Source organism: Oncorhynchus mykiss, chromosome 8 (genome assembly GCF_013265735.2).
Source record: "Oncorhynchus mykiss isolate Arlee chromosome 8, USDA_OmykA_1.1, whole genome shotgun sequence".
In the NCBI taxonomy this organism is placed as follows: Eukaryota; Metazoa; Chordata; class Actinopteri; order Salmoniformes; family Salmonidae; genus Oncorhynchus; species Oncorhynchus mykiss.
This window is the reverse complement of record NC_048572.1, coordinates 18,898,675-18,924,878: the sequence shown is the minus strand read 5'-3', so window position 1 is coordinate 18,924,878 and position 26,204 is coordinate 18,898,675. Positions and strand designations below refer to the sequence as shown.

The following is a 26,204-nucleotide window of genomic DNA, read 5'->3' as shown; positions in this document are numbered from 1 at the left end:
TGTTTACAAGGCGTTTAACGTTTACTTTAGTTGAGTTTGTCCTAATGGGCCACCATATGAGACCTGGCGGGATTCAGGAAAATTCATGTTAAGGGGACTTGTTTTAATTTAAAAATTAAACAGAAGTACAAGTAGCTACGTTTAAGATTATTATGATGGAGGGTATCAATGCAAAGTACGTGTCACAGAAAATCAGTAAAACGAGATGGAGACCGGTCTCATCTTCGTCTTTACAGCAACCAGACATCTTTGCTACTGGGTCTTGGGATAACGAGGTGGGTTTGCTAGCTAGCCAAACCGCTAACTTTACCGTTAACTAGCTACTGTCGGTACTGTCAACACATAACGTTAGTTTGCTTTATTATTCTCTGTAAATAATAACAAACATGTCACTTTACTTCCCTACATTGCAGAAGCCCAGTGTGCTGCCACTAATGTTAGGGCAATTTGTGCATAGCTAACGTTAGCTACTAGCTAACTAGTATACTTAGCTACCATCAATCAGCTGTTGAATATATATTTTTGTCTGATTGAATACATCTCTTTTTAAGGACAACAAAATTTCCATTTGGTCCATCGGGGAGAATGGGATCTCCGGTTTGGACGATGAATTTGAGGGAGACCCCCAATTAGTATGTGAACACAAACATAATGGGGATGTTTTGGATCTTCAAGTAAGTTTATCAACTAGGTCTAGGATATTAGACTGACATTGTTGTACTTGGTCCTCATTTTCAAAATATAATGCCATAATTGAATGTCAATCTTACACTTTTAGTTTCTGGATCAAGACAGAATTGTAACAGCATCATCGACTGGAGCAGTGATCATCTTTCGGCATCACCACAACAGCCAGGTATGGATGTTATTTCACAAGACATCATCATAATGAAGATACACCAACAATCATGGATACACAATTACAAATGTCAAGGTAGCTTGTGGAGGACCTTGTGTTCAATAGCACCTGTATTCTCTTCTCAACAGACACTGTCTGTTTCTCAATTGTGGGAAAGAGCACATCATTATCCCTGCGACAACGCTCCATGTACTGGAATTGTGTGTAACAGCCCTGAGATTGTCACGGTTGGGGAAGATGGAAGGATCATCCTCTTCAGAGCGGACCAGGAAGGAGTGCTGCGCACTATAGGTCTGAGAATGAAACAATACTTTAGTAACAATACCTCATAGACAATTGAATTCTCCCCGGGCAGTGGACATTGTTTTCATCAAGGTTGCATTTTGAACTTGCAATGGCCTACATGCTAATTTCCAAAAGTCATGAACTGGAACTTCAAATAAAATCCCACCCTTTAGCCAAGATAATGCTGACAAACTATTTTTTTCTTAATTGTCAGAAAATGCTGATAGTAGCACAATCCATGATGTGACTTTCCTAAGGACTACGGAGATCCTTACTGTCAATTCAATTGGCCAGCTCAAAATATGGGACTTCAGGCAGCAGGGCAATGAACCATCGCAGATTCTTTCACTGTAAGCTGTTTAAATATTTGAAGAGCGAATGCAAATCAGTTTTTCTGGTCCTACAAGTTTGTTGTGTAATGTCCTTTATGTATTTTGTTTTGCCTGCAAGAACTGGGGACAGAGTCCCACTGCATTGTGTGGACAGGCACCCCAACCAACAACACATTGTGGCCACAGGGGGGCAGGATGGCATGCTCTGTATCTGGGATGTGAGACAAGGCAACATGCCCTTTTCACTTATGGAGGCACACTCTGCTGAAAGTAAGATATTTATGGAAGTAATTTATTTACTAAAACAGCAAGTCTATCTTTGGTTCACAGGTTAACTGTTTTTTTTGTGCTCAGTGTGGGAGGTCCATTTTCATCCATCAAACCCAGACCACCTGTTCTCATGCTCAGAAGATGGATCACTATTGCATTGGGAGACTTCCTCAAATTCAGACACACCATCCTTCTTACAAGGCAAGTCATCAGAAAGATGTTTTAAAGGCTCACAGAGCAGGATGGTTGTGTTTATTGCCAAATGGTAGTATTTGAAATATCAACATGTTTATTTGGCAGGATAACATTATTGTAACACCAATCATTCATCATCCGAATTTGACTTTTTCTGTTCACCAGGTGGACGGAACACAAGCATAGTTTCGCGCAGTGCAATAGCCCCAGCAGGTGGGAACCAGTCCCTCATCAGTTCCTGGCTCACTGGAGACTCAAGTAAGGGACGCCTTGAGACCACTCACATGCTGCCCAGCCAGACCCTGTCTGTGAACAGTCTGGATGTGCTGGGACAATGCTTGGTGTGTGGAACGGACGGAGAGGCTATTTATGTCAACAGACGGGTCCCAATTTAGAAAAACGTTTTGCTATTAACATTAATAGACATGCTGGCTGGACTTAATTTACCTTTAACTGATTGTTAAAATCTGTTTTCAGTAAAAGGTCTCACTTCTGAGGATTAGATAACCTCAATCATGTGAAATTGTTTTTGATAGTCCTAAAGGAGTTTGAAGAAATTGTAATCATACAGAGGTCTTTTATTACCACTCAAATATTACTCTTGTACAGGAAATTGTGCTCTGCTTGATTTGTGGGGAAGTCATATTGGTTGTGTTCATGTCATTTAACTCCGGTGTTTTGAAATAAAATGTCTGCATAAAAATATGTTCTCTCTTATCCAATTATGTGTCACTTTTCATAACAGACAAGATATACAGTATGACAAAGAACCATTATATGGACCACATTTTAAGTCTTATGAGAGATTATTTATAGAATCCATGTTGTTTAAATGTTGTACTTGGAGGGGGGACGCTATCACAAGGGATGGTGGTGGTGGTGGTGGTGGGGGGAACAACCCAGTGAACCAGCACATCCGGGAAACTTGTCTCTGTCAGACATCACAGGAATATTCAAGCCACAGTTGGGACTAACACGGAGTAGCATTAAAGTGAATTCCTTTCAAACGTCTAAATCAGTAGATGTACTCATAGTTGATCGCACTTTCTAGTTGATTTGAAATCTGGAAATTTGATTAGGAGAATAACACTGCTGCCGGTAAGTTCATTGACAACAACCTGCTAGTTATAGCTAACTTGGATGGCTAGTGGTTGTTTTGCGACGCCGACGGCCGAAGACAACCCGCAGTAGCCGGGCCTTGTTATATCTGTGGTCGGGCTTTGCTGTCTGGTTTAGCCAACGTTAGCTGGCTGGCTGGCTAGCTATTTAACTGAAATTGAGTCAGGTGCTAGTTACTTTTTAGCGTTAACTAGATAAAACATTGAATTGTATTCTTCGGTTACTTTTTGCTTTGTAAATTAGCTGTCTGGAAAACGAATCTACTTACATAACATTCTACAGTCAGTAACGTTTATAGGTACATGTTTAACCATATTTGGTTGCTAACGTTAACTATTGTAAGCTAGCTAAGTTAGCCACCAACACCATTCGTTAGTTCCATTAATAAGGTTGTAATTTAAAGCTACAAAAGTAAACTATTACACTTATCTTCCATAATGATTTGTCTGAATATATTAATTGACCACCTGTAGGGTCATTTCACTGCTTCAGTATCTACAGAGAGGTTGCATTCATTACTATTAGCTAGCTGCACCATGTTTATGTTTTGTCATCCCCAGGTACTCAGCAGGATGCAGATGTAAAGTAATTCGTCTTGAACCATCTCTTGGCCCCAGATAACCTCGCAGTGACACTGCTGTGTGCTTCTATCCTGTTCTTTCCTTTGGCTGCCAACCTACATGTTCTTACATGAAGAGAGGGGAGAAACCCGAAGGATATCGACAGATGCGACCCAAGACTTTCCCCGCCAGCAACTACAGTGGCAACAGCCACCAGATGCTGCAGGAAATTCGGGAGAGTCTCCGTAACCTTTCCCGGCCTTCTGACCTCCCTAAGGTAGACATGGGGGGCGCTGGAAAGGTGTTGCCTGAAGATCCCAGGCAGCAAGGGCGCTGCAGCAACCCCAAAAACCCCTACCACAAGGCCTTGCAGGAGATTCGCAAGTCCCTGATGCCTTTTGCCAATGAGCCCAGCTCTTCTGGACAGACTGCAGAGGTTAACAAACAGATGCTGCTGGAGCTGCTGTCTGCTGGTTTTGAGGAGGTAAGGAGGAAGAATGTAAAAGTGGAAACAGTACTTCAGCTAGGTAGCACGTTAGTACTGTGTAGTAAATTAAGTTATTTTAATTTTAATGAATATAACTAAAATAATTCAGATGTTTAAAATCAGTCAAGCAACGTCCATACTGACAGTTGTGGAATAATCTGAATACCAGTGTTTCCCCTATATTCGTTCAAATCGTTGCCACCATTCTAACAAATGATTATATTTTAGAATATTTTTTATTCGGATGGTGCAACACTTTCAGTGTAAACTTAAAGACTAAAACTAGATATAAAGTATGCAGAAAAGATCATGGCGATTATATGTATATATATAAAAATAAAGAGAATCTTTGACAACTAACATTCACCAAATTAAAGACTAGACAGTCAGGGAGAATGTAAAATTCCAAAAATGTCTTGGCATGGAGCCCCCATTCATTTTATGTTTGAGTCACTCAGATAGCATAAGAACACAGCATAAGCCATGGCAAAATATGTAGAATTTCATGAAATTAGCTTTAAAACAGCAACATTTTGTCTCTGCGAGCAAGAGAAGGAACTCAAAAATGTTTGCCCGGGGTTCACGCTATTGTCCATTACCACAACCCCCCCCTTACACACACACACACACTATGCTAACTTTGCCACCGCTGCAAAAAAACATCTTAGGGGAAACGCTTTATACCATGAACAACTGAATTGTTCAAGCTATTGCACAAAATTAGTAATTGCAGAATGTTTTCCCTTTGTTGGTGGATGACGGGAGACTGATGTGAAATATGAAAGCTATGCAATGTGGAATGACCAGCTTTAGCTGCATGCTCAGGGTGTCATGATTGTCTGTGACTTTTAGTCACTAACTCTACCTACATGTACATATTACCTCGACTAACCTGTGCCCCCGCACATTGACTCTGTACCAGTACACCCTGTATATAGCCTCGTTTGTTGTTTTACTGCTGCTGTTTAATTATTTGTTACACGTTAAGTAAAAAATATAAAAGTATTTTTTTCTTTTTCTTAAAGCATTGTTGTAAGTAAGAATTTCACTGTAAGGTCTACCTACACCTATTGTATTCGGCGCATGTGACAAATACATTTGATATTCAGCCCTGAGGCAGAGATCAATGAAACCAAGTATGTCAAAAAGCTACTGATATGTCTGGTTCGAGAAACCTTTTATTTCAGGTATATGTAGTAGTATATGTATTGTGTGCAGGAAATGGTGATCCGTGCTCTGAAGCAGACCAACAGTCGCAGTGTGGAGGCAGCCATAGAGTACATTAGTAAGATGAGCTACCAGGATCCTGTGAGGGAGCAGATGGTGGCTGCCGCCGCCCGCCCTGTCAATGCAGGCATGAAAGCCCCCGGTAGGTGTCTGTCCTCTGGGACCAAACCACTCCTTTACCCATCGTTGTTCACGGAAACCTGGCTACCATTGTTCCAGGATCTATGACTTGGCTATACTATTTGTCTCTGGAGATACAATCAATTGTCAATGAGGAAACAATATTCTGTTGTACAACTCTGGTTTGGGGGAAGGGCGTGTGTTTCAAATGAGAATGTTGTACAAGGCACTGCTTTGCTTTCTTTTATATTTCAGTAATGTCTATCGCAAACATAATTATTCATTTTTATATGCTGCCATGACCTGTAGTTTTTCTTCCCATCATTGCAGGCTCATCTCACATTCAGCAGCCTGTGCTGAGGAGGCAGAGCTGGAAGGGTTCCAAGGAGTCTCTGGTTCAGAGACATGGCCCCATGATGGTGGAGGGGATGATTTACCATTCAGACAGCCCTGGACCCCAGGGTGACATGGCAGGACGAGGCCCACCCCCAGCCTTCCCACAGGGTCACCCTGGCAACAACCAACGGGTCAACCCTCCCCTACCCCCTCAGGTGCGCAGTGTCACCCCTCCCCCAAACAGAGGTGCAACCCCGCCCCCACCTTCCTGGGACAGTAACCTCTCCACTAAGCGCTTCTCTGGCAACATGGATTACCTCGTGCCCCGCATCTCTCCTGTTCCCCAAGGGGCCTGGCCTGAAGGCTACTCAGCCCCCCAGAACCAGAGGGGCATCAGCCCAGTGCCCATGGGCCGTCAGCCCATCATCATGCAGAGCTCTGGGGGTAACAAGTTCAGCTTCCCCTCTAGCTGGTCTCAGAACGGCTCCACTCAGCCAGACTACATGGGACACCAGAGTGGTGGCAGCAGGCAACCCCCTCCCCCTTACCCAGTGAATCAGAGCAACAGACAAAGCCCAACCGCTCAACAGATGCAGGCCGGAGGACCTGCCTCCTCCCCATCCTACATCAACGGGGGTAACCTCCCCCAGTCCATGATGGTGCCTAACCGGAACAGTCACAACCTTGACATGTACAACATGGGCGTGCCTCAGTCCTGGTCCCAAGCCCCCCCTGGCCAGCCTCAGTCCTCCCCAGGTAGTAGTAACCAGGACGTGTCCCCGTCATGGCAGCAGCACACCATCCCTGTCCGATCCAGCTCCTTCAACAGCCACCAGATGAGCAACAGGCAGGGTCACCCGGCCAGCTCCCAGCCCTCTGCCACCACAGTGACAGCCATCACCCAGGCCCCCATCCTGCAGCCTGTGAAGAGCATGCGTGTGCAGAAGCCTGAGCTACACACTGCCGTGGCCCCCGCACACCCACCCTGGATGTATCAGCCCCCTGCACCTCCCACTACATACCAGGAGCCGCTACCACCAGCACCCATGCCCCAGGTACCCATGCCAGTAGCAGAGGTGCCTAGTTACCAGGGTCCTCCACCCCCATACCCCAAACACCTCCTCCAGCAGCCTGTTGCACACTGCCCTGCCTATGACCCAGGGCCCAAGCCCAGTTCTGGGAGAGAGGAGGCTGCAGAGGAGGAGGATTGTAGCAGCACTGCTAGTGACAGGCCAGAAGGCCCAGACTTTGCTGCTGTGGAACTAGAGAAGGAGAATAAACAGATCACCACATCTCCAGTGCCTGTGCGCCGGAACAAGAAAGACGAGGAACGACGAGGAGACCCCAGAGTGCCTCTCTACTCTCCCCAGGCCTTCAAGTTCTTCATGGAGCAGCACGTTGAGAACATCCTGAAGAACCACCAGATGAGGATCCATAGGAAGAAACAGCTGGAGAGTGAGATGCAGAGGGTGAGAGTACACAGTCACTGCTTATAATGTCCCTGTGAGTTACATTTGGTCTAAACAATGGTATAATCTAAATACATTTGGTCTATTCAATTCGTAGGAATACAGGATATTTATTTATTAGCTGAAAGGCCTACATTTTCACTGTAATGGATTTGGTATGTCCAATCACAGTCAACCTTAAGATTCTGGCACCCTCTTCAAATATGTTGTCATGCAGTCCTGGCTTTCAATCTTCCTGATTCTTTACTATTTATTTCCTGTTTTATATTTTCATTATTTTTAATGTTATATTTTTCCCTTCTGCTTAGCTGTCTCTTTTTCTCTCTTTTTCTCTCCCTGCTGTCACTAACAGCTGATGTAGAAGGTAAAGGTATCTCCTATCAATGCTGTGTCCTGAATAGTCCACACAGATCAGTGACCAAGTAAGCAGCTGTTGAAAGATGGGCCACTTTAATTGAACAGCATGATGCCCTCTGCTGACTGACCACATCACACCAACTCCTTAGGGAGATGCATGCCTTCCCATCTACTTTCCATGTTTAGTGCTCCGTCCAGCTTAAATTATACTTGCCAAGACAACCAGCCTTATTGAGAACGTCTGCTGTATCTCTTTGGTTGTTTTTTATCTCTTACCTTTCTAATGTGTTTTTAATGCTTACTATTTTGTGTTCCTTGACCTGGGCCAGCATTCTGCAAGGTTAAATCCATTGCTTTGCTAATACATCTGTGGTTGTCTTATTTTGTGTCTCATTTGTGTCTCATTCATGTTCTGTGGTTCTCTTAAGGGCCTGAATGTAAATTGTCATATTTTGCAATTTAGGTCAAGTTGTCAGGGGATGCCCAGGAGCAGATGCGCATGATGCTGTCTCAGAAAGAGTCCAACTACATCCGACTGAAGCGGGCCAAGATGGACAAGTCCATGTTTAAGAGGATCAAGACCCTGGGCATTGGTGCCTTTGGAGAGGTGTGTCTAGCCCGGAAGGAGGACACAGGAGCCCTGTACGCCATGAAGACGCTGCGCAAGAAGGACGTTCTCCTCAGGAACCAGGTGGCCCACGTCAAGGCAGAGCGAGACATCCTGGCTGAGGCTGATAATGAGTGGGTGGTGCGGCTCTACTACTCCTTCCAGGACAAGGACAACCTGTACTTTGTGATGGACTACATCCCCGGAGGAGACATGATGAGTCTGCTGATCCGCCTGGGCCTCTTCAAAGAGGAGTTGGCTCAGTTCTACATCGCTGAGCTCACTTGCGCCGTGGAGAGCGTGCACAGGATGGGCTTCATCCACCGCGACATCAAGCCAGACAACATCCTCATAGACCGGGACGGACACATCAAGCTCACCGACTTTGGCCTCTGCACCGGCTTCCGCTGGACACATGACTCGAAGTACTACCAGAGTGGTTAGTATGATCCATGTTTTATGATTCTTGTTGCTGCTTCAATCCAAGAGGATGTTTTGGTCTTTAGGGTAACACTGTTCTCCCCATTTTCATTGTCAGTAAAGCCAGGCAAATCTTTGTGTCGTGTCTCTCTGCAGGAGACCATGTTCGGCAGGACAGCATGGACTTCAGTAAGGAATGGGAGCAGGACCCATCTAACTGTCGATGTGCAGACCGGCTCAAGCCCCTGGAGAGGAGGAAGGCGAGGCAACACCAACGCTGCCTGGCTCACTCCCTGGTGGGGACACCTAACTACATCGCTCCAGAGGTGCTGCTAAGGACGGGTAAGCCTGTGAAAGGGAAAATTTGAATCCGCTCTGAAGTTGAAAATATTATCGGTGATGTTTGAATGACCAGTGCACGTGCAGGAGTGGAATTTTGAAAGGTTATTATTTGTCTCTTGTGCATCATGTTATTGTGTCTAACATGTGACTGTGTTACTTCACTGTTCAAGGATACACCCAACTGTGTGATTGGTGGAGTGTTGGTGTCATTCTGTATGAAATGGTGGTTGGGCAACCTCCTTTCTTAGCAACTACACCCCTGGAAACCCAGCTCAAGGTAAATCAACCAGTTAAAAACTGAGCATATCTCATGTTGGCCTGGTTTGTTAAGTGCTGTTGTCCTCTGCTCTATGTTTAAAGCTCTGGTTTGTTATTCTACCCAGGTGATAAACTGGCAGACCACCCTGCACATCCCCCCTCAAGCAAAGCTGAGCCCAGAGGCATCAGACCTTATCATTAAACTATGCCGTGGCCCAGAGGACCGCCTCGGCAAGAACGGTGCCGACGAGATCAAGGTGCAGCCCTTCTTTAAGACCATCAACTTCTCCAACGACCTGCGGCAAATGCAGCCGGCCCCCTACATCCCCACCATCGCTCACTGCACAGACACCTCCAACTTTGACCCGGTGGATCCAGACAAGCTGTGGAGCAGCAACAACGAAGGTGAGGGCAACCACAACGACACCCTTAATGGGTGGTTCAGGAACGGCAAGCACCCCGAGCACGCCTTCTATGAGTTCACTTTCCGACGCTTCTTCGATGACAACGGCCACCCCTACAGCTGTCCCAAGCCCATTGGCATAGAGTATGAGGAGGGTTTTGATGGGGACGAGGCAGACTCTGAGGCCCTGACACAGGAGGAGGGAGACCAGGAAGAGAGCAGCAGGGCACAGGGCCGTGATTTGGTCTATGTGTAGTATCGTTTAAGAACATGTTTGGTCTGCTGGACTGTTTGCACATAATAGGTCTGGGAAACAGGTTTCTGGTTTGTCAGAGAGCGAGTCAGGATGTGTGTGTGTGTATTCAGTGGCATATTCTGTGGGGCAGAACAATTGGGAACAGATATAATTGTACCATTCAAGCAAATACACGGTACATATAACTACAGTATAGTCCCTCTACACTACAGTCTACAAGAGGAGGGTTTAGTCTTTTCACACTACAAGTGTATTCATGGGGTTGAACATGGTAAGGTTCATATGTGTTGACTCTGAACAGACTTAAATTAATTGAAAGAAAATATCAGGGTTTTCTTCGAAAGAATTACAAACCCTGTTTTAAGCCTTAATTTATTCAAGATTTTATAAACTGGTGATGCTAGTTGATATAAGTATGAGATTATTTTTGGGGGGAACTTGTTTTTATTGGAAATGTTCCTAATTTATATTTTAAGGTCTTGCAATGGGGATATACTGTAGTAGTGATATAACTGGTAGGATTTGCAGGGATAAGTAACTCTTGAATTATTAATTCCTGTGCCTTTGATCTTCTGCTCTTTCACCAAATACTGTATATGGGACTGCCATTTCAAACTAGACTAGCCTGAGTTGATTTAACTCGGATTGTGTGTATTTTTTGAATTTATACATAAAATGTATTTATAAATGTATAAATATTTTCTCTATTCTGTTGGTTAGTTGATATTCATTAGGGCAGGCCCTCTTCATTATTCCCCTCTAAAATCTCTTTCCTCTGTAATTTTTGTCATTCCACAGTGTTTATTTTGTTTAATGTGGCCTTTCAGCACCAAGGAAAATCTGAAAGGTACCTATTGTTGGAGCCGACAGGGTCTGTTATGCTATGTACAGTAAATGTTATTATCTTTCATTCACTTCATCTGCTTTCATCACTTCTTTCATTCAGTCTCTCAACCAAAGCACTAGGCTACGCTGTGTATGAGCTCACTGACATGGCTGACCTGTTAATGAAGGACTGACGCTGTTGTAATGGGAAACTGGATTATGAACAGGCACTCTTTAGTAGCTCATGGTGGATGGATGGGTCTCCACTCCATCCCATCATTTAGCCTTTTATGTGTTTTGGAAAGCTATGAATGTAATTATGGAATAGGTACACTGACATTGCTGCACTGGTTTTGATGACATAATTCGATTTTAGTGTAAATGTATTTTGGGGAGGTTGGGTGCAGGGAACGGGAGTGATTAATAAACAATGTAAAGCACTTCCACGAATTCCATTTTATTGTCACATTCACACCTGACACCACTGGAACTATCCAATATACAGGCTGGCTCTACTAGCTATACAAATCAACAATGCCAGTATCTTCACCCAAATGTGGAGTCTGGTGAAGAGGGTCAAAGCCCATGAAATACAATTTACAGCCATATTATTTACACTTTTGGTACATGAGGGACAACAGTAGTAGTTCTGCTGCCGTTATTGTTCTGAATTCAGTTCAGGATATGACGCTTTCACAGCGTCAAACATTAGAGGCAGCTTTGGTGAGGTTGTTGTAGCTGTCTTGTCAGACGAAAATAAACCATATTTATGTAGCTACCAGTATTGTATATATTTGAGCCATTTTCGAAACCTTGGGGATCAATTTGTGTTTCAATCCGTGGGTGCGGTTCTACACTTTTTTTTTGTCGTATTTTTCTTTCCCATCAACAATGCAACAGGTGGGTCTAGCTAGTTAACGTTAGCACTAGAGCTAACTAGCATGCTAAAGACGTTTGGGAGCTAGTTTGAAGTTGCATTTTTATGTGCCAGTAACTTTGTGACAAATACTTTTGCCAGTTGTATTACTGGTATTGTTTTTCTAAATCGTGGTGCTGTTTGCTCGTTCATCTGAAACGTGTTGGCTATCTAGCTGAGTTAGTTAGCCAGCTAGCCAAGTTATGTAAGCTAACATTCAGATAGAGCTGGCACATCCTTATGTCTGTTGATGTTTTGTTTTTACAGAGATTCTGTTGTCATCCCTTCTGGAGAGAACTGTACTAACAACTAATGTTCTTCATCATCTAGAATGAGTCTGCATGAGATAAGTGAAAACGTGAAACTTGCTCGAGAGTACGCCTTACTTGGGAACTACAGTTATGCTATTGTTTGCTATCAGGGAGTACTTGAACAAATTAAGAAACACCTTTTTACATTACGGGATAGTAGCTTCCAACAAAGATGGCAAAAGGTAAAATATAAGACGTTTCACTTTCAAAACGAAGTTGAATTTAAACCGAGTTTTGGTCAGACAATGTCTGCAAATGTCACTTCGACCCTTTCTCTTGACATCTCTTACAGGTATGGCAAGAGATAAACGAAGAAAACAAACAGGTTGAAGAAATAATGACAACTCTAGAAAATTTTAAACTGGAGACCACCCCAACCAAACCACCAAGTAATAAAGATGGCATTCGTGACAAATGGCCTGTACAAGTAGAAGGCAGGTACTGCATGGACTCATTTCTCACACATTTTTATTCTATTGTATAGATTTACTGGCCCATTCATAAGTGGATATTGCACTTTACAGGGAAAATATATTTAAACTGTTTTCAGGTCTTTACATTAGTATCTGATTGGGTATGTAGTTTGGTTAGTAAGCTGTTTGTCTGAATAAAATAATTAATGAGTGGGATTATTGCTCAGAGTACCTGATAGTAAGTAGTCTGCTCTCTTTCTTGCAGTGCTAAATGTTACCTTTTTAGTTTTGGCCTACAAAATAGCTGAACATTAATGTATTATTTGGAGTGCCACCCGGTACTTAAATCTGCACAATAGAGACTGGCAGTAGTCTATGTACATAGTCATTGAACACTGGTCACTTCAATATTGTTTACATACTGTTTTACCTACTTCATATGTATATACTGGATTCTAGTCGAGGCTCATCCTATATAACTACTGCTGTGCACACCTTTTCTATACATCATGTACATACTTTTGATCATGTAGTGTATGTGGACACCTGCTTGTCGAACAACTCATTCCAAAATCATGGGCATTAATATGGATCTGGTCCCCCCCCTTTGCTGCTATAACAGCCTCCACTCTTCTATAAAGGCTTTCCACCCGATGTTGGAACATTGCTACAAGAGCATTAGTGAGGTCGGGCACTGATGTTGGGCGATTAGGCCTGGCTCGCAGTCGGCGTTCCAATTCATCCCAAAGGTGTCCGATGGGGTTGAGGCCAGGGCTCTGTTCAGGCCAGTCAAGTTCTTCCACACCGATCTCGGCAATCCATTTCTGCATGGTTCTCTCTTTGTGCACAGGGGGATTGTCATGCTGAAACAGGAAAAGGCCTTCCCCAAACTGTTGTCACAAAATTGGGAGGACAGAATTGTCTAGAATGTCATTGTATGCTGTAGTGTTAAGACTTCCATTCACTGGAACTAAGGCGCCTATCCCGAACCATGAAAAACAGAGAAACAGACACCTTTGGGATGAATTGGAACACCGACTGCGAGGCAGGACCAATCGCCCAACATCAGTGCCCGATCTCACTAATGCTCTTGTGGCTGAATGGAACCAAGTCCCTGCAGCAATTTTCTAACATCTAGTGGAAAGCCTTCCCAGAAGAGTGGAGGTTGTTATACCAGCAAAGGGGGGACCAACTCCATATTAATGCTGATGATTTTGAAATTAGATGTTCGACGAGCAGGTGTCCATATACTTTTGGCCATGTATTGTATATCTACGCAACCAATAAGATGTTATTTGATTTGCTTAGGTTGATCGAGTAGTATTCCCTTCTTTCCTCAAAGATCCTCGCCTCTTCCGGTTAGGGGGCCCCCGGTTCCCTACAAAGAGAGTAAACATCACAACAACCGCCTGTATGTGGCTGGTGTGCGGGCTCCGCATCGCCAGTCACCACGCGGGCCCAATGTTGACAGAGCCAAACCTTTGAAGAGCAAGGAAAAGAATGAGGCCCTAGCCACACCAAAAGACGACAAGGTGAACAAAGTACCATTAAGGATTAAAATATGGATGGGAAGGTCCTTTGTTACACCCCCCTTTCACATAATACAGATTTAATTCTCCTAGATTTTCTTAGGTTTACAATTAAAAATATATATTTTTATTGTATTACTGTCCCAGGAACTGGCACAGGGAAAATGCTTTGCTGGCATTACCCTATCTTAACTATTTGCACTGTAGACCAAAAATGTGTCAATCTTCTTGTTACCTAAAATCATCACCTGGTTCCTGGCTTAGAAAAAAACCTCTGCCACGCGGCTGCATTGAGACCCTCAAGACTGACAAATAATCCTTTGTTTGTTTTGCAGAAAAAATTGGAAGTTTCTGAGAAAGATGTGAAGAAGTTTGATGGGCAAGGATATGACAGACCTTATTGAGGCCCTGGAGAGAGACATCATATCACAGAACCCCAATGTTAAATGGTGTGTGTGACTGGCTATGATTTATCAACTGTCCTGAACAGGATAATTCTAAAAACATACAAAATGTTTCTCTTTGTAAGGATTGTCTAACAGGAAATACTTGTTTGTTTAATGCCTGTAGGGATGATATTGCAGATTTGGAAGAAGCAAAAAAGCTTTTAAAAGAAGCTGTTGTGCTACCCATGTGGATGCCAGAGTTTTTCAAAGGCATACGAAGACCATGGAAGGTATACATGGAAGCCCAAGGACCACTTGATTAATAAGTTATTTTGATTGGAAGAGTTGATACGATGCCTTGCTAATATGTGGTGTATCTATGTGCAATATTTTCCTAGGGTGTGCTGTTGGTGGGTCCTCCAGGCACAGGAAAGACTCTTCTGGCCAAAGCCGTTGCGACAGAGTGCAGAACCACATTCTTCAATGTTTCATCTTCTACTCTCACTTCCAAGTACAGAGGGGAGTCTGAAAAACTGGTCCGCCTTCTATTTGAAATGGTAAGATCCTCGTCAGCTTCCCTGCCCAGGCAGAATATTTTTTTCCTAGAAGAAAATCTGGTGGTATGATGTGAAAGGGTGGTGTTTTTTAGGTGTTGTGGCTCTAGTCAGTGTTTCTTTTCTCCTCTGGACAGGCCCGGTTCTGTGCTCCCACCACCATATTCATCGATGAGGTTGACTCCATGTGCAGCCGCAGAGGAACGTCAGAGGAACATGAGGCTAGCCGACGGGTGAAGGCAGAGCTGTTGGTCCAGATGGATGGTACACAAACAGCAGCTACTCTGCTTATAGAAGGACAAATTAATTACATGCACAATTCATGTCTATATAAAAATGTTTCTTGCCCAATAAATTATTGTACCCTAAATACATAGCAGTAATTGAATTTTGCTATAGTTTTTTATGCTATCGTTCCTAGGATATTATGCTGTTGTTTAGGTGTGGGAGGAGCATCAGAGAATGAGGATCCCTCTAAGATGGTGATGGTGCTGGCAGCCACTAACTTCCCCTGGGACATTGATGAGGCTCTGAGGCGACGTCTGGAGAAAAGAATCTACATCCCTCTGCCTTCAGGTCCACAAACACTGCTCACTGTAAATCGTCTATCATAGTCCAAGACATGTAGGCATATGGACAGCAGTATTCTAGAATATTTGTCTGTTGGCTTTCATACTTTTTGAATTCTCAAACAATTTATCCAACTGTCAACACATTCAAATGAATAGAGGACGCTTACCGAAACTGCATTGGTTGGGAATCATGGGGAGGTGCGCGTTCGGGCTGTGCGTTCCCCTTTGGATGGGTGCTTCAGAGCCACGTAGCTATGTCACAATGGGACACCGGACTATCACGTGTCAGTCTGGACTATGATAATTTACACTTGACAGTGCTTTCCAGTTAAACATCTAAAATCTTAAAGTATATACATATACACACACACAGTGCTTTCGGAAAGTGTTCAGACCCCTTGACTTTTTCGACATTTTGTTACATTACAGCCTTATTCTAAAATTGTTTCAATAAAATTAAAAACTCAACAATCTACACACAATACCCCATAATGACAAAGCGAAAACATGTTTTAGAATTTTTTGCACATTTTAAAAACAGAAATACTTTATTTACATAAGTATTTGGACCCTTTGCTATGAGACTTGAAATTGAGCTCAGGTGCATCTTGTTTCCATTGATCATCCTTGAGATGTTTCTACAACTTGATTTGAGTCCACCTGTGGTAAATTTTATTGATTGGACATGATTTGGAAATGCACACACCTGTCTTTATAAGGTCCCACAGTTGACAATGCATGTCAGAGCCAACAAATTGTCCGTAGAGCGCTGAGACAGGAGTGTTTCGAGGCACAGATCTGGGGAAGAGTACCAATTTTTTTTGCATTGAAGGTCCTAAAAGAACACAGTGGCCTCCATAATTCTTAAATGGAAGAAGTTTGGAAATTCCTAGAGCTGGCTGCCCGGCCAAACGAAGCAATCGGGGGAGAAGGGCCTTGGTCAGGGAAGTTTCCAAAAACCCAATGGTCACTCTGACAGAGCTTCAGAGATCCTCTGTGGAGATGGGAGAACCTTCCAGAAGGACAACCATGTCTGCAGCACTCCACCAATCAGGCCTTTATGGTAGAGTGGCCAGATCGAAGCCACTCCTGAGTAAAAGGCACATGACAGCCCGCTTGGAATTTGCCAAAAGGCACCTAAAGGACTCAGACAATGAGAAACAAGATTCTCTGGTCTGATGAAACCAATATTGAACTCTTGGCCTGAATGGCAAGCGTCACATCTGGAGGAGGCCTGGCACCATCGCTATGGTGAAGCATGATGGTGGCAGCATCATGCTGTGGGGATGTTTTTCAGCAGCAGGGATTGGGAGACTAGTCAGGATCGAAGCAAAGTACAAAGAGATCCTTAATGAAAACCTGCTCCAGGGAGCTCAGACTGGGGCAAAGGTTCACCTTCCAACAAGACAACAACCTTAAGCACACAGCCAAGACAACGCAGGAGTGGCTTTGGGACAAGTCGCTGAATGTCCTTGGGGCCCAGCCAGAACCGGACTTGAACCCACTCAAACATCTCTGGAGTGACCTGAAAATATCTGTGCAGCGACGCTCCCCATCCAGCCTGACAGAGCTTGAGAGGATCTGCAGAGAAGAAGGGGAGAAACTCCCCAATTACAGGTGTGCCAAGCTTGTAGCATCATACCAAAGAAGACTCAAGGCTGTAATCACTGCCAAAGGTGCTTCAACAAAGTACTGAGTAAAGGATGAACAATGGAAACAGGATGCACCTGAGCTCAATTTCGAGTCTAAATACTTATGGAAATAAGTACATTTGTTCTCTAAATTTGTAAACATTTCTAAACCTGTTTTCGCTTTTTCATTATAGGGTATTGTTTTACATTGAGGATTTTTATTTATTTAATCCATTTTAGAATAAGGCTGTAACAAAATGTGGAAAAAGGGAAGGGGTCTGAATACTTTCCGAATGCACTGTATATATTCATTCACAATGGCGTACGTGATGTTTGCTTGTTTTCTCTGCAGCCAAGGGCAGAGTGGAGCTGCTGAAGATAAACCTAAAGGAGCTGGAGCTGGCCAATGATGTGGACATGGCCAAGATAGCAGAGCAGATGGAGGGCTACTCGGGAGCAGACATCACCAATGTGTGCAGGTAAGGCCTTTTACTTTTTCAGGTTAGTTTTTTCTTCAACAAATAGAAACCAGTCACAAATAAACAATAGATTAGTCAAGTATGTTAGTTCCAATAACTCAGCGAAGACTATCACCACTGATTTGAAAACGAGATGCCTCTCAAATAATGGAATAAAGAACCACTCTTAACCTAATTGTGGAAAGTAATGTTATTTGTGTTCCATTGCCTGGAGTGAACCCTCTCTCCATGACGTCTGTAGGGACGCCTCTCTGATGGCCATGCGGCGAAGGATCGAGGGGCTGATACCAGAGGAGATCCGTAACATCTCCCGAGACGAGATGCACATGCCCACCACCATGGAGGACTTTGAGTCTTCTCTGAAGAAAGTGTCCAAGTCTGTGTCAGCTTCCGACCTGGAGAAGTATGAGAAGTGGATTGTAGAGTTTGGCTCCTGCTGAAAGTTAATCAGGAAGCCTGCAGCACCTCAAATCTGCAGAGGAATTAGGAGGCTCAGTATATATTCTGGGAACAATACTTTAACTCGTCTTCCTTTTCTTTGTAAATGATTTATATTTTAGGCTAGGTGATTCGACATGCTTTAAAGTAGGGTAACCAACTGCTTCTCTTGGTAAATGTCTTCCTGGATACAGTCCATATACCACACCCAGAGGTGCCTTGTACTGATTATAAACAGGTTATCAACATAAATAGAATGGTAAACATTTATATTTATGTCATACCGGTGGTATAGTCTGATAAACACATGGTTGAAATGCTGTTTCAGCCAATCAACATCCAGGACTCAAACTACATGGTTTACAATATGCAATTAGTCAGCCTCGTGGGCATAACAAAATTGGTAGAAAACATATATACATGCATAAACACTAAGAATTTTGTTAATCAAGTTTAAAGTAAAATAGGACTTGCATTGACAAGGCTTCCATGTGCTTTGTGTAGACTTGAGTGAATGTCACAAGAACATTTACAGAAACATTTTTATTGAGCAGGATTTGGGAATTCAATGTACAGTTTGATTTGAATGAAAATACATGATGCACACATGCCATGCTCCCATGCGTTTAGTAAAACACAAGATTGAAATTGAATTGAGGCACCATAGAAGCAAAATGTAAAATAACTAAGTTCTAATTCACCCACTCAAGTTCAAATCAGCATGCAGTTTCCTATTATGAAGTTGTTTCATTGACAGCTAACTGCATCCCATACTATGGCTACTAAGTCAATGTGCCAGGGCCCCATATGTCAACCATGAGCCTAATCTTGAGAATCACATTGATACAATTTTATTTTGGTCATGCCTAGCCTGCTTTGAGGCAAACCAGCCAATAAGCTATTGGGAGGAGTAGGTTTGACTATTCTTAGACTAAAGTGTATAAGGTCCTATTAGTGTAGCTTCAGATGTCTATGTTGACAGTGCACGGCCATTGCGAGTAATTCACATTGCAGAGAACATCCATTGTCATTCACTCATATTGCAAAGAACATCCAGTAACCATATTCATACATTTCAAGGCATAAAGCAGGAGTATATTCAGAGTGAACAGAAATGGACTGTATAGACAGGACACTAAAGCAGTTAATGTCTGTTCTATACTTTCCAGGTCTATCTGCAATGTTCTGTGACAGATCATTCACCTACAGGAACTAACTGCCATCTGTCTCTATCAACTGAAATGGTTGGAATGAGATCTTCTATTTGCTCAGTCTCTGTTCGACTCATAATGATGGGTGCAAGACTAGGACCACCTGTCCTTTAATGAACCTAAGCGCAGGCCCGTCAAGTTCAAACAAAATGTAATACCAACGTAAAAATGTTTTGACATTTTACAACAAATGCATTGGTGAGGCTCTGACAATATGATGCACTGGTTCAAATACAGTAAATAAAAACAGTTTGTCTTATGATTTAAAGTTGCATGCAAACAAACACCAAATCCTCAGTTCAATCCTCCAGTCAGAATGATAAAATATGAAATGAGCAATCAAAAATAAACCAATAGGAAGTCAGTATTTCATAATGCAAAGTAGAATGGTTACAGAGGCACTGTGAGGTAACACAATCATAATATGAAAAATAATGCAGTATGCAGCTCTGCTTCCACTAGTAACATTTCAGATTCCTTCTTTGAGAGGAGGGTATAATGTTTGAGAAATAAAGCTAAACATGTTATTTTTGCAATGCATGTGTAATAAGTGCTACAAAGAGATTATGGTTTCTCTAACCACATAATGCCTTGTGTTTTCAACAGATGCAATCAGACTCTTCAGTTTTCAATGAAGGCCTTTTCACCTCCTCTACCTCTATTTCAATGTTCTCCAGCAGGGTGTGTTTCTCATCTTCCGGCATCAGAGTCACAGGATTTAAATGTAAAATTCCCCTAGAGGAAAAGTACATTATCATGAGCATCACAGTTAAGAAATGATAGAACAGATGTGCCTAATTAACTTGTCACCAAGGTAAAACATCCTGCACACTGACCTGGCAGTGTTTAATTTAATTCTACAACAATCATGTAAGCAGGTTCAACAGGACCTGTGTGAAAACGTACTTGTGTTCGCATGTTGGGAAGAACATGTCCAGGATCTTGACAATGACCGCTGACCCAACCACACCAATCACTACCACCCACATGACCAAGAAGAACAGGGGCAAGGACTCAGACCAGAAGCGTCGCAGGCGGTCCCTCACCTCCTCCACCCATCGACACATGGCCTGCAAACAGATTTTAAGTCCAGAGCACATTGTAGTAGAGGAATTTTGCAATATTCGATTTGGATCCAATGTCCAATTTACTTACACTGTAAGAAGAGAGAGATTCTTTGAGTGGTGCCTCTGTCTGCATCTGATCAGACAGCCCTCCCAAGTCATCACCCTCATTGTTATCATACAGCAGGTCTGGGTCCATGCGGAGGGGAGTCTCCGGGAGCTTGCCTGGGGCAGCAGTCTCCTCCTGGGTGGTGTCCGCATGCTTCAGAGGGTAATGACTGGTGGTCTGGGACATCACTTGGTATTCAGCTGAACAGAAGAAAGTGGATCATTATCATTCACAAATTGATTTAGGAACATTGCTTTAGCAATGGAATTCAGTTATCTTGTCCATTTCATGTGAGAGTATGAAAAGTGAACGAAAATGGCTGTTCTTGCATACCTTTTTTAGGATTTGTTGGATCTGTGATGACCACATCATTTTCCCTTGGGATCCTGAAAATCTCGCTGTGTCCAATGGGATAGGTGTTGGTATACTGCGCAAGCGTCTGGAAATTGGGGCTCATCAGTATCTTCACTTCACACATTTCTGGCTGCTGGACCTAAATGATAGAAAAGGATGCACAGATTTTCCATCATTGTACCACCATGGTGCAAATATGCTCATTTAGCTGTTACATAAATATCCTAACACCATTATTCTATTATCTTTTTCTCAATCAACTAACTTTACCTTTTTCCCCTCCATCTCGATGACCTCGCTGAACACTTGGAGAGCCACCACCTCTTCTGAATCACTCCACAAGCGATTCTGGCTCACCATCACCCGGGTGACAGTGGAGACATAGTCACCAGATTCAAATTCACTTGTGCCATTGGTGGTATCCACTGTAAACAAAGTGAAAGGCTGTTTTACATCAGGTGCAGAATGCTGTGCTGTAGCTAAGTTATATGCACCAGAAACATTTTCACTACTCACACAGCAAGGCTTGGCAGTTCAACCTGGTCACCCCTGACAACTCCACAGGGATGTCATTGATGAGCACCTGCTCTTCATCCACTGAAATATTCAGGTTGATCTGAAAATTAACATGTGTATACGTTATGTTGTTATTCAATATAATTCTGACAGGCTTAATCATGGCCCACTACGTCATAGTATAGCTTACCTGCAAGTTGTTGGACTCCTGCACCTGTGTATCATTCAATGTCCCTGCTGTCACATTGATCAGAATACTTTCCTGTGTGAGAATCAAGAATAGGAAAGCGGCCATTAATTATTATGATCATGATATAAGTTAGCTAATATGGTAGGCAGCAAGGTATTCACCAAAACATCAGAACATTCGAGAGTGACATACTTGAGCGCATTCTAGCTTGCTAGTATTACGCTCATGCAACCTGGCTAACAACATAAACATTAGCTAGCTGCAATGAGTCAGATAGCAACAAAAGGTAACGTTAGCATCCATTAGCCAAATAACGTTAGCTAGCTAGCTACCAAGATTAGCGTTACTTTTATTTATTTTTTACCTTTATTTAACTAGACAAGTCAGTTAAGAACAAATTCTTATTTGCAATGACGGCCTACCGGGGAACATTGGGTTAACTGCCTTGTTCAGGAGCAGAACGGCATATTTTTACATTGTCAGCTCCGGGATTCGATCTAGCAACCTTTCGGTTAACTTACTGGCACAACGCTATAATCACTAGGCTACCTGCCCCTCAATTCATGTAGCTATCTAGTGGTAGAGTAGTCTCCTACCGTGTTCAATTGTCGAGGTGAAGACTCAGCGAAAATGAATGACATAAACAGTACACATAGAGTATAAACTGATGTTCGTTTCATCGCCATCTTCTAGCTGTTGTATGATCGTGGAGGAAACAACACCCCCGGCCCAAGTGACACCGAAATCAATCAAGAGCGCGTGCGCAAGCATGGCGGTTCTTCTTGAAACAACATTTGGTGATATAGTCATTGATTTATTTACAGAACGGCCTAAAAGTAAGAAAACATGCACCAACGTTAATGTCTGGTTACACACAGCCTACATTTGATAACGACATTTGCTGAAATTAAAATATCAACTGTTATTCTACTGCTAGCAAGATTGCTAACCATTGCCAATCTATAGCATATTGCTAGCTAGCTAGTAAAGCTAAATGTTAGCTAACTTGTTAGTATTATATTTCAGATAACTCGCTAACATTTCAGAAACATAGGATTGCCATGGATACGCTTAATATGACAGTTTACTCAGTGTTGATGTGGTGGATCATTGAAACGAAGGCCGGGAGAGAATTCCTAGCCCAAAACAACCAAATTCTCAAACTAAACGTGAATCAATTCTCAATTGCGGTACGGTTCTAGAAGTTTATAACGTAGGTGCACACGGGTCGAGAGAAAGATTTGAGGTGACAGACAGTTGTAGTAGGATGTCCATACTACACAGTGGTTGGTGCATACTCTTGCCTGCATCTGGTAGGTCTAGGCTCTGGTGTAGTTGTCATTAGTCCAACAGTTGTAAACGAGAGTTGCTATTGGACAAATTAATATGTTTATCCCCATTTCGTTCCGTTTACGAAACGTTTTTCAACCGAATCGGCGGAATGAATACAGCCCTGATCGCGCACAAACTGTTCACTTTCATAGCCACATACAAACAGCTTATTGTATTCGTTATCGCATCTACGTGCTCTCCTCTCACATTTTCCCGTTGCTTGTGGACTTCAATGCACAACACATCAGCTGCCTGTGACCTACCGAATACTTTTCCATATCATAACCGCTACATCGTTGTCACCATATTAGCTAAAGTAGCTTCATAGTCAACATAGCTAATAACTAACGCGTTAGTAAACCCCCTACAATCATGCAGTATAGTCAGTAAACACTTTAGCGGTTAGACCGGTGGCAATACATTTGTAACACCAAAAGCTTACCTTGACTTGGAAGAGTTCCACCGAGGTAAAAAACAGTTTCAAGTTGGATATTCGCGCTTTCAAACCACTTGAGCCACAGACTCCAAATAAGTGTCATGATGCTGGAAAAATTGCGCACAACATTGCACAGGTCTTATTTTCACGATTTGGACATTAATTCGCTTTCCAAAACTAATAAACGTGGAAATGTGAGTAGCATTTTGTATACCCAGTTGAATTAGTTAGGGAGCGTAAACAAAGTACAAACTTGTTTACATTCGAATTTCAATAGCTCCTTGGTCATGTGACCTACTTGACTCAAACAAGGTTCAGAATGTCCACTGACTACCCTTCTATATTGCACACCCTTTGGTTCGTTCATTTTCGTCTCACACGTTCTTACATGAATTTTTCTAAATTTCAATAGCTCCTTGCTCATGTGACCTAACTTCCAACAAGGTTCAGAATGTCCACTGTGGGCCTACACATTGCACACCCTTTAGTTTGTCCATTTTCATCTCACACGTTTTTACATGAAATGTAAAACATTTACAATTTCAATAGCTCCTTGGTCATGTCACCTACTGACTTCAAACAAGGTTCATAATGTACACTCACTGGGCCCACACATTGCACACCCTTTAGTTTGTCCATTTCCATCTCACTCGATTTTACATTAATTTTTCAGAATTTAAAACTTCAATAGCTCCTTGGTCATGTGACCTACTGGACTCAAACAAACTTCAGAATGTCCACGGACTAGCCTTATATATTGCACACTCTTGTTTGTGTTATGTAAAATCAGACAGTAGAACGTACATTTTTTATAGTTTTAAATTTCAATTGCTCCTTGGTCATGTAAATTACACACCTATGAAGCGTGCAGTGGATATACACCCATATTGCATAACCTCTAGTCATGTATCTTCTATATTGTTGTACATTAATATTAGTTTGACAATTAGTGGGTTCAGTGTTGTGTTAAACCTTTTCTTTAATATTTATCTATAATAATTGGTAGTTCTAAATACTTATTTTCCCTGTTTTATTTTGCCACAGTATTTAACAACAGTACACAATAGGAGAGAGACAGATCCTTTCATCGTTAATATCAACCATAGAGGAAAAGGGCAAAGTACGAGAGTCATGTTATTAATTGTCCAAAGCAGGGATGGAGAGTGAGCTAGTGAGATAGGCTGCAGTGGGTTTGCTGGGCAATACATACAGTGCCTTGCGAAAGTATTCGGCCCCCTTGAACTTTGCGACCTTTTGCCACATTTCAGGCTTCAAATATAAAGATATAAAACTGTATTTTTTTGTGAAGAATCAACAACAAGTGGGACACAATCATGAAGTGGAACGACATTTATTGGATATTTCAAACTTTTTTAACAAATCAAAAACTGAAAAATTGGGCGTGCAAAATTATTCAGCCCCTTTACTTTCAATGCAGCAAACTCTCTCCAGAAGTTCAGTGAGGATCTCTGAATGATCCAATGTTGACCTAAATGACTAATGATGATAAATACAATCCACCTGTGTGTAATCAAGTCTCCGTATAAATGCACCTGCGCTGTGATAGTCTCAGAGGTCCGTTAAAAGCGCAGAGAGCTTCATGAAGAACAAGGAACACACCAGGCAGGTCCGAGATACTGTTGTGAAGAAGTTTAAAGCCGGATTTGGATACAAAAAGATTTCCCAAGCTTTAAACATCCCAAGGAGCACTGTGCAAGCGATAATATTGAAATGGAAGGAGTATCAGACCACTGCAAATCTACCAAGACCTGGCCGTCCCTCTAAACTTTCAGCTCATACAAGGAGAAGACTTATCAGAGATGCAGCCAAGAGGCCCATGATCACTCTGGATGAACTGCAGAGATCTACAGCTGAGGTGGGAGACTCTGTCCATAGGACAACAATCAGTCGTATATTGCACAAATCTGGCCTTTATGGAAGAGTGGCAAGAAGAAAGCCATTTCTTAAAGATATCCATAAAAAGTGTCGTTTAAAGTTTGCCACAAGCCACCTGGGAGACACACCAAACATGTGGAAGAAGGTGCTCTGGTCAGATGAAACCAAAATTGAACTTTTTGGCAACAATGCAAAACGTTATGTTTGGCGTAAAAGCAACACAGCTCATCACCCTGAACACACCATCCCCACTGTCAAACATGGTGGTGGCAGCAGCATCATGGTTTGGGCCTGCTTTTCTTCAGCAGGGACAGGGAAGATGGTTAAAATTGATGGGAAGATGGATGGAGCCAAATACAGGACCATTCTGGAAGAAAACCTGATGGAGTCTGCAAAAGACCTGAGACTGGGACGGAGATTTGTCTTCCAACAAGACAATGATCCAAAACATAAAGCAAAATCTACAATGGAATGGTTTAAAAATAAACATATCCAGGTGTTAGAATGGCCAAGTCAAAGTCCAGACCTGAATCCAATCGAGAATCTGTGGAAAGAACTGAAAACGGCTGTTCACAAATGCTCTCCATCCAACCTCACTGAGCTCGAGCTGTTTTGCAAGGAGGAATGGGAAAAAAATTCAGTCTCTCGATGTGCAAAACTGATAGAGACATACCCCAAGCGACTTACAGCTGTAATCGCAGCAAAAGGTGGCGCTAAAAGTATTAACTTAAGGGGGCTGAATAATTTTGCACGCCCAATTTTTCAGTTTTTGATTTGTTAAAAAAGTTTTAAATATCCAATAAATGTCGTTCCACTTCATGATTGTGTCCCACTTGTTGTTGATTCTTCACAAAAAAATACAGTTTTATATCTTTATGTTTGAAGCCTGAAATGTGGCAAAAGGTCGCAAAGTTCAAGGGGGCCGAATACTTTTGCAAGGCACTGTATACTGAAGATGTAACCACAGTAATGGTGGCCAGAAAATCAATGAATGAAAATTGAATATTGAAAAATTAAACAGAAATTGCAGACCTCTAATCTTTCTAACATGTCAACTGACACTTTACTTCAAATAAGTACAAATCATTTCACAGTGTTAACTTTCTCTTTATCCCTGGTTGATGTACATTTCAGAGCCTC

The 26,204-nt window shown here is 42.5% G+C and overlaps 3 protein-coding genes and 1 pseudogene across 6 annotated transcripts; 3 read left to right on the top strand and 1 right to left on the bottom strand.

The window, feature by feature from the left end:
- The first annotated feature begins 58 nt into the window (after positions 1-58).
- Positions 59-2,646, top strand: LOC110529538 (nucleoporin Nup43). The gene is made up of 8 exons (XM_021611793.2): positions 59-275; positions 552-674; positions 779-856; positions 988-1,150; positions 1,359-1,494; positions 1,595-1,746; positions 1,831-1,947; positions 2,107-2,646. The coding sequence occupies exons 1-8, from the start codon at positions 153-155 to the stop codon at positions 2,334-2,336; spliced, it is 1,122 nt and encodes a 373-aa protein (XP_021467468.1). The 5' UTR covers positions 59-152; the 3' UTR covers positions 2,337-2,646.
- A 160-nt stretch (positions 2,647-2,806) lies between these two features.
- Positions 2,807-11,169, top strand: LOC110529533 (serine/threonine-protein kinase LATS1). 3 transcript variants are annotated; one of them, XM_021611786.2, is made up of 8 exons: positions 2,808-3,039; positions 3,621-4,104; positions 5,326-5,476; positions 5,785-7,259; positions 8,080-8,662; positions 8,800-8,985; positions 9,156-9,262; positions 9,369-11,169. In XM_021611786.2, the coding sequence occupies exons 2-8, from the start codon at positions 3,751-3,753 to the stop codon at positions 9,900-9,902; spliced, it is 3,390 nt and encodes a 1,129-aa protein (XP_021467461.2). In that variant the 5' UTR covers positions 2,808-3,039; positions 3,621-3,750; the 3' UTR covers positions 9,903-11,169. The 3 variants fall into 3 exon arrangements, 2 of the variants coding, with proteins under 2 accessions (XP_021467461.2, XP_021467462.2); XM_021611787.2 differs by lacking the exon at positions 2,808-3,039 and adding an exon at positions 3,093-3,358; XR_002474403.2 differs by lacking the exons at positions 8,800-8,985; positions 9,156-9,262; positions 9,369-11,169 and adding an exon at positions 7,612-7,681 and having other exon boundaries at positions 2,807-3,039; positions 8,080-8,138.
- A 242-nt stretch (positions 11,170-11,411) lies between these two features.
- On the top strand, positions 11,412-18,591 carry LOC110529535 (annotated as a pseudogene).
- LOC110529536 (glycoprotein integral membrane protein 1) lies at positions 18,485-22,644 on the bottom strand. Of its 2 annotated transcripts, XM_021611789.2 has the most exons (9): positions 22,489-22,644; positions 21,997-22,230; positions 21,401-21,472; positions 21,211-21,310; positions 20,965-21,119; positions 20,674-20,833; positions 20,323-20,540; positions 20,074-20,237; positions 18,485-19,902 (listed from the first exon to the last, which is right to left on the bottom strand). In XM_021611789.2, exons 2-9 carry the CDS (start codon positions 22,084-22,086, stop codon positions 19,767-19,769), a joined length of 1,095 nt encoding a protein of 364 aa, XP_021467464.2. In that variant the 5' UTR covers positions 22,087-22,230; positions 22,489-22,644; the 3' UTR covers positions 18,485-19,766. The 2 variants fall into 2 exon arrangements, with proteins under 2 accessions (XP_021467464.2, XP_036840820.1); XM_036984925.1 differs by having other exon boundaries at positions 21,997-22,629.
- Positions 22,645-26,204: the final 3,560 nt, after the last annotated feature.

Coding starts and splice junctions, on each gene's coding strand:
- LOC110529536 (XM_021611789.2), bottom strand. CDS start 22,086: ATGGCGATGAAACGAACATCAGTTTATACTCTATGTGTACTGTTTATG. Junction 21,311..21,400: donor AGGAGTCCAACAACTTGCAG/GTAAGCTATACT, acceptor GTTAATTTTCAG/ATCAACCTGAATATTTCAGT. Junction 20,834..20,964: donor TCGAGATGGAGGGGAAAAAG/GTAAAGTTAGTT, acceptor TCTATCATTTAG/GTCCAGCAGCCAGAAATGTG.
- LOC110529533 (XM_021611786.2), top strand. CDS start 3,751: ATGAAGAGAGGGGAGAAACCCGAAGGATATCGACAGATGCGACCCAAG. Junction 4,105..5,325: donor TGTCTGCTGGTTTTGAGGAG/GTAAGGAGGAAG, acceptor TATTGTGTGCAG/GAAATGGTGATCCGTGCTCT. Junction 8,663..8,799: donor CTCGAAGTACTACCAGAGTG/GTTAGTATGATC, acceptor GTCTCTCTGCAG/GAGACCATGTTCGGCAGGAC.
- LOC110529538 (XM_021611793.2), top strand. CDS start 153: ATGATGGAGGGTATCAATGCAAAGTACGTGTCACAGAAAATCAGTAAA. Junction 675..778: donor GGGATGTTTTGGATCTTCAA/GTAAGTTTATCA, acceptor TTACACTTTTAG/TTTCTGGATCAAGACAGAAT. Junction 1,948..2,106: donor CACACCATCCTTCTTACAAG/GCAAGTCATCAG, acceptor TCTGTTCACCAG/GTGGACGGAACACAAGCATA.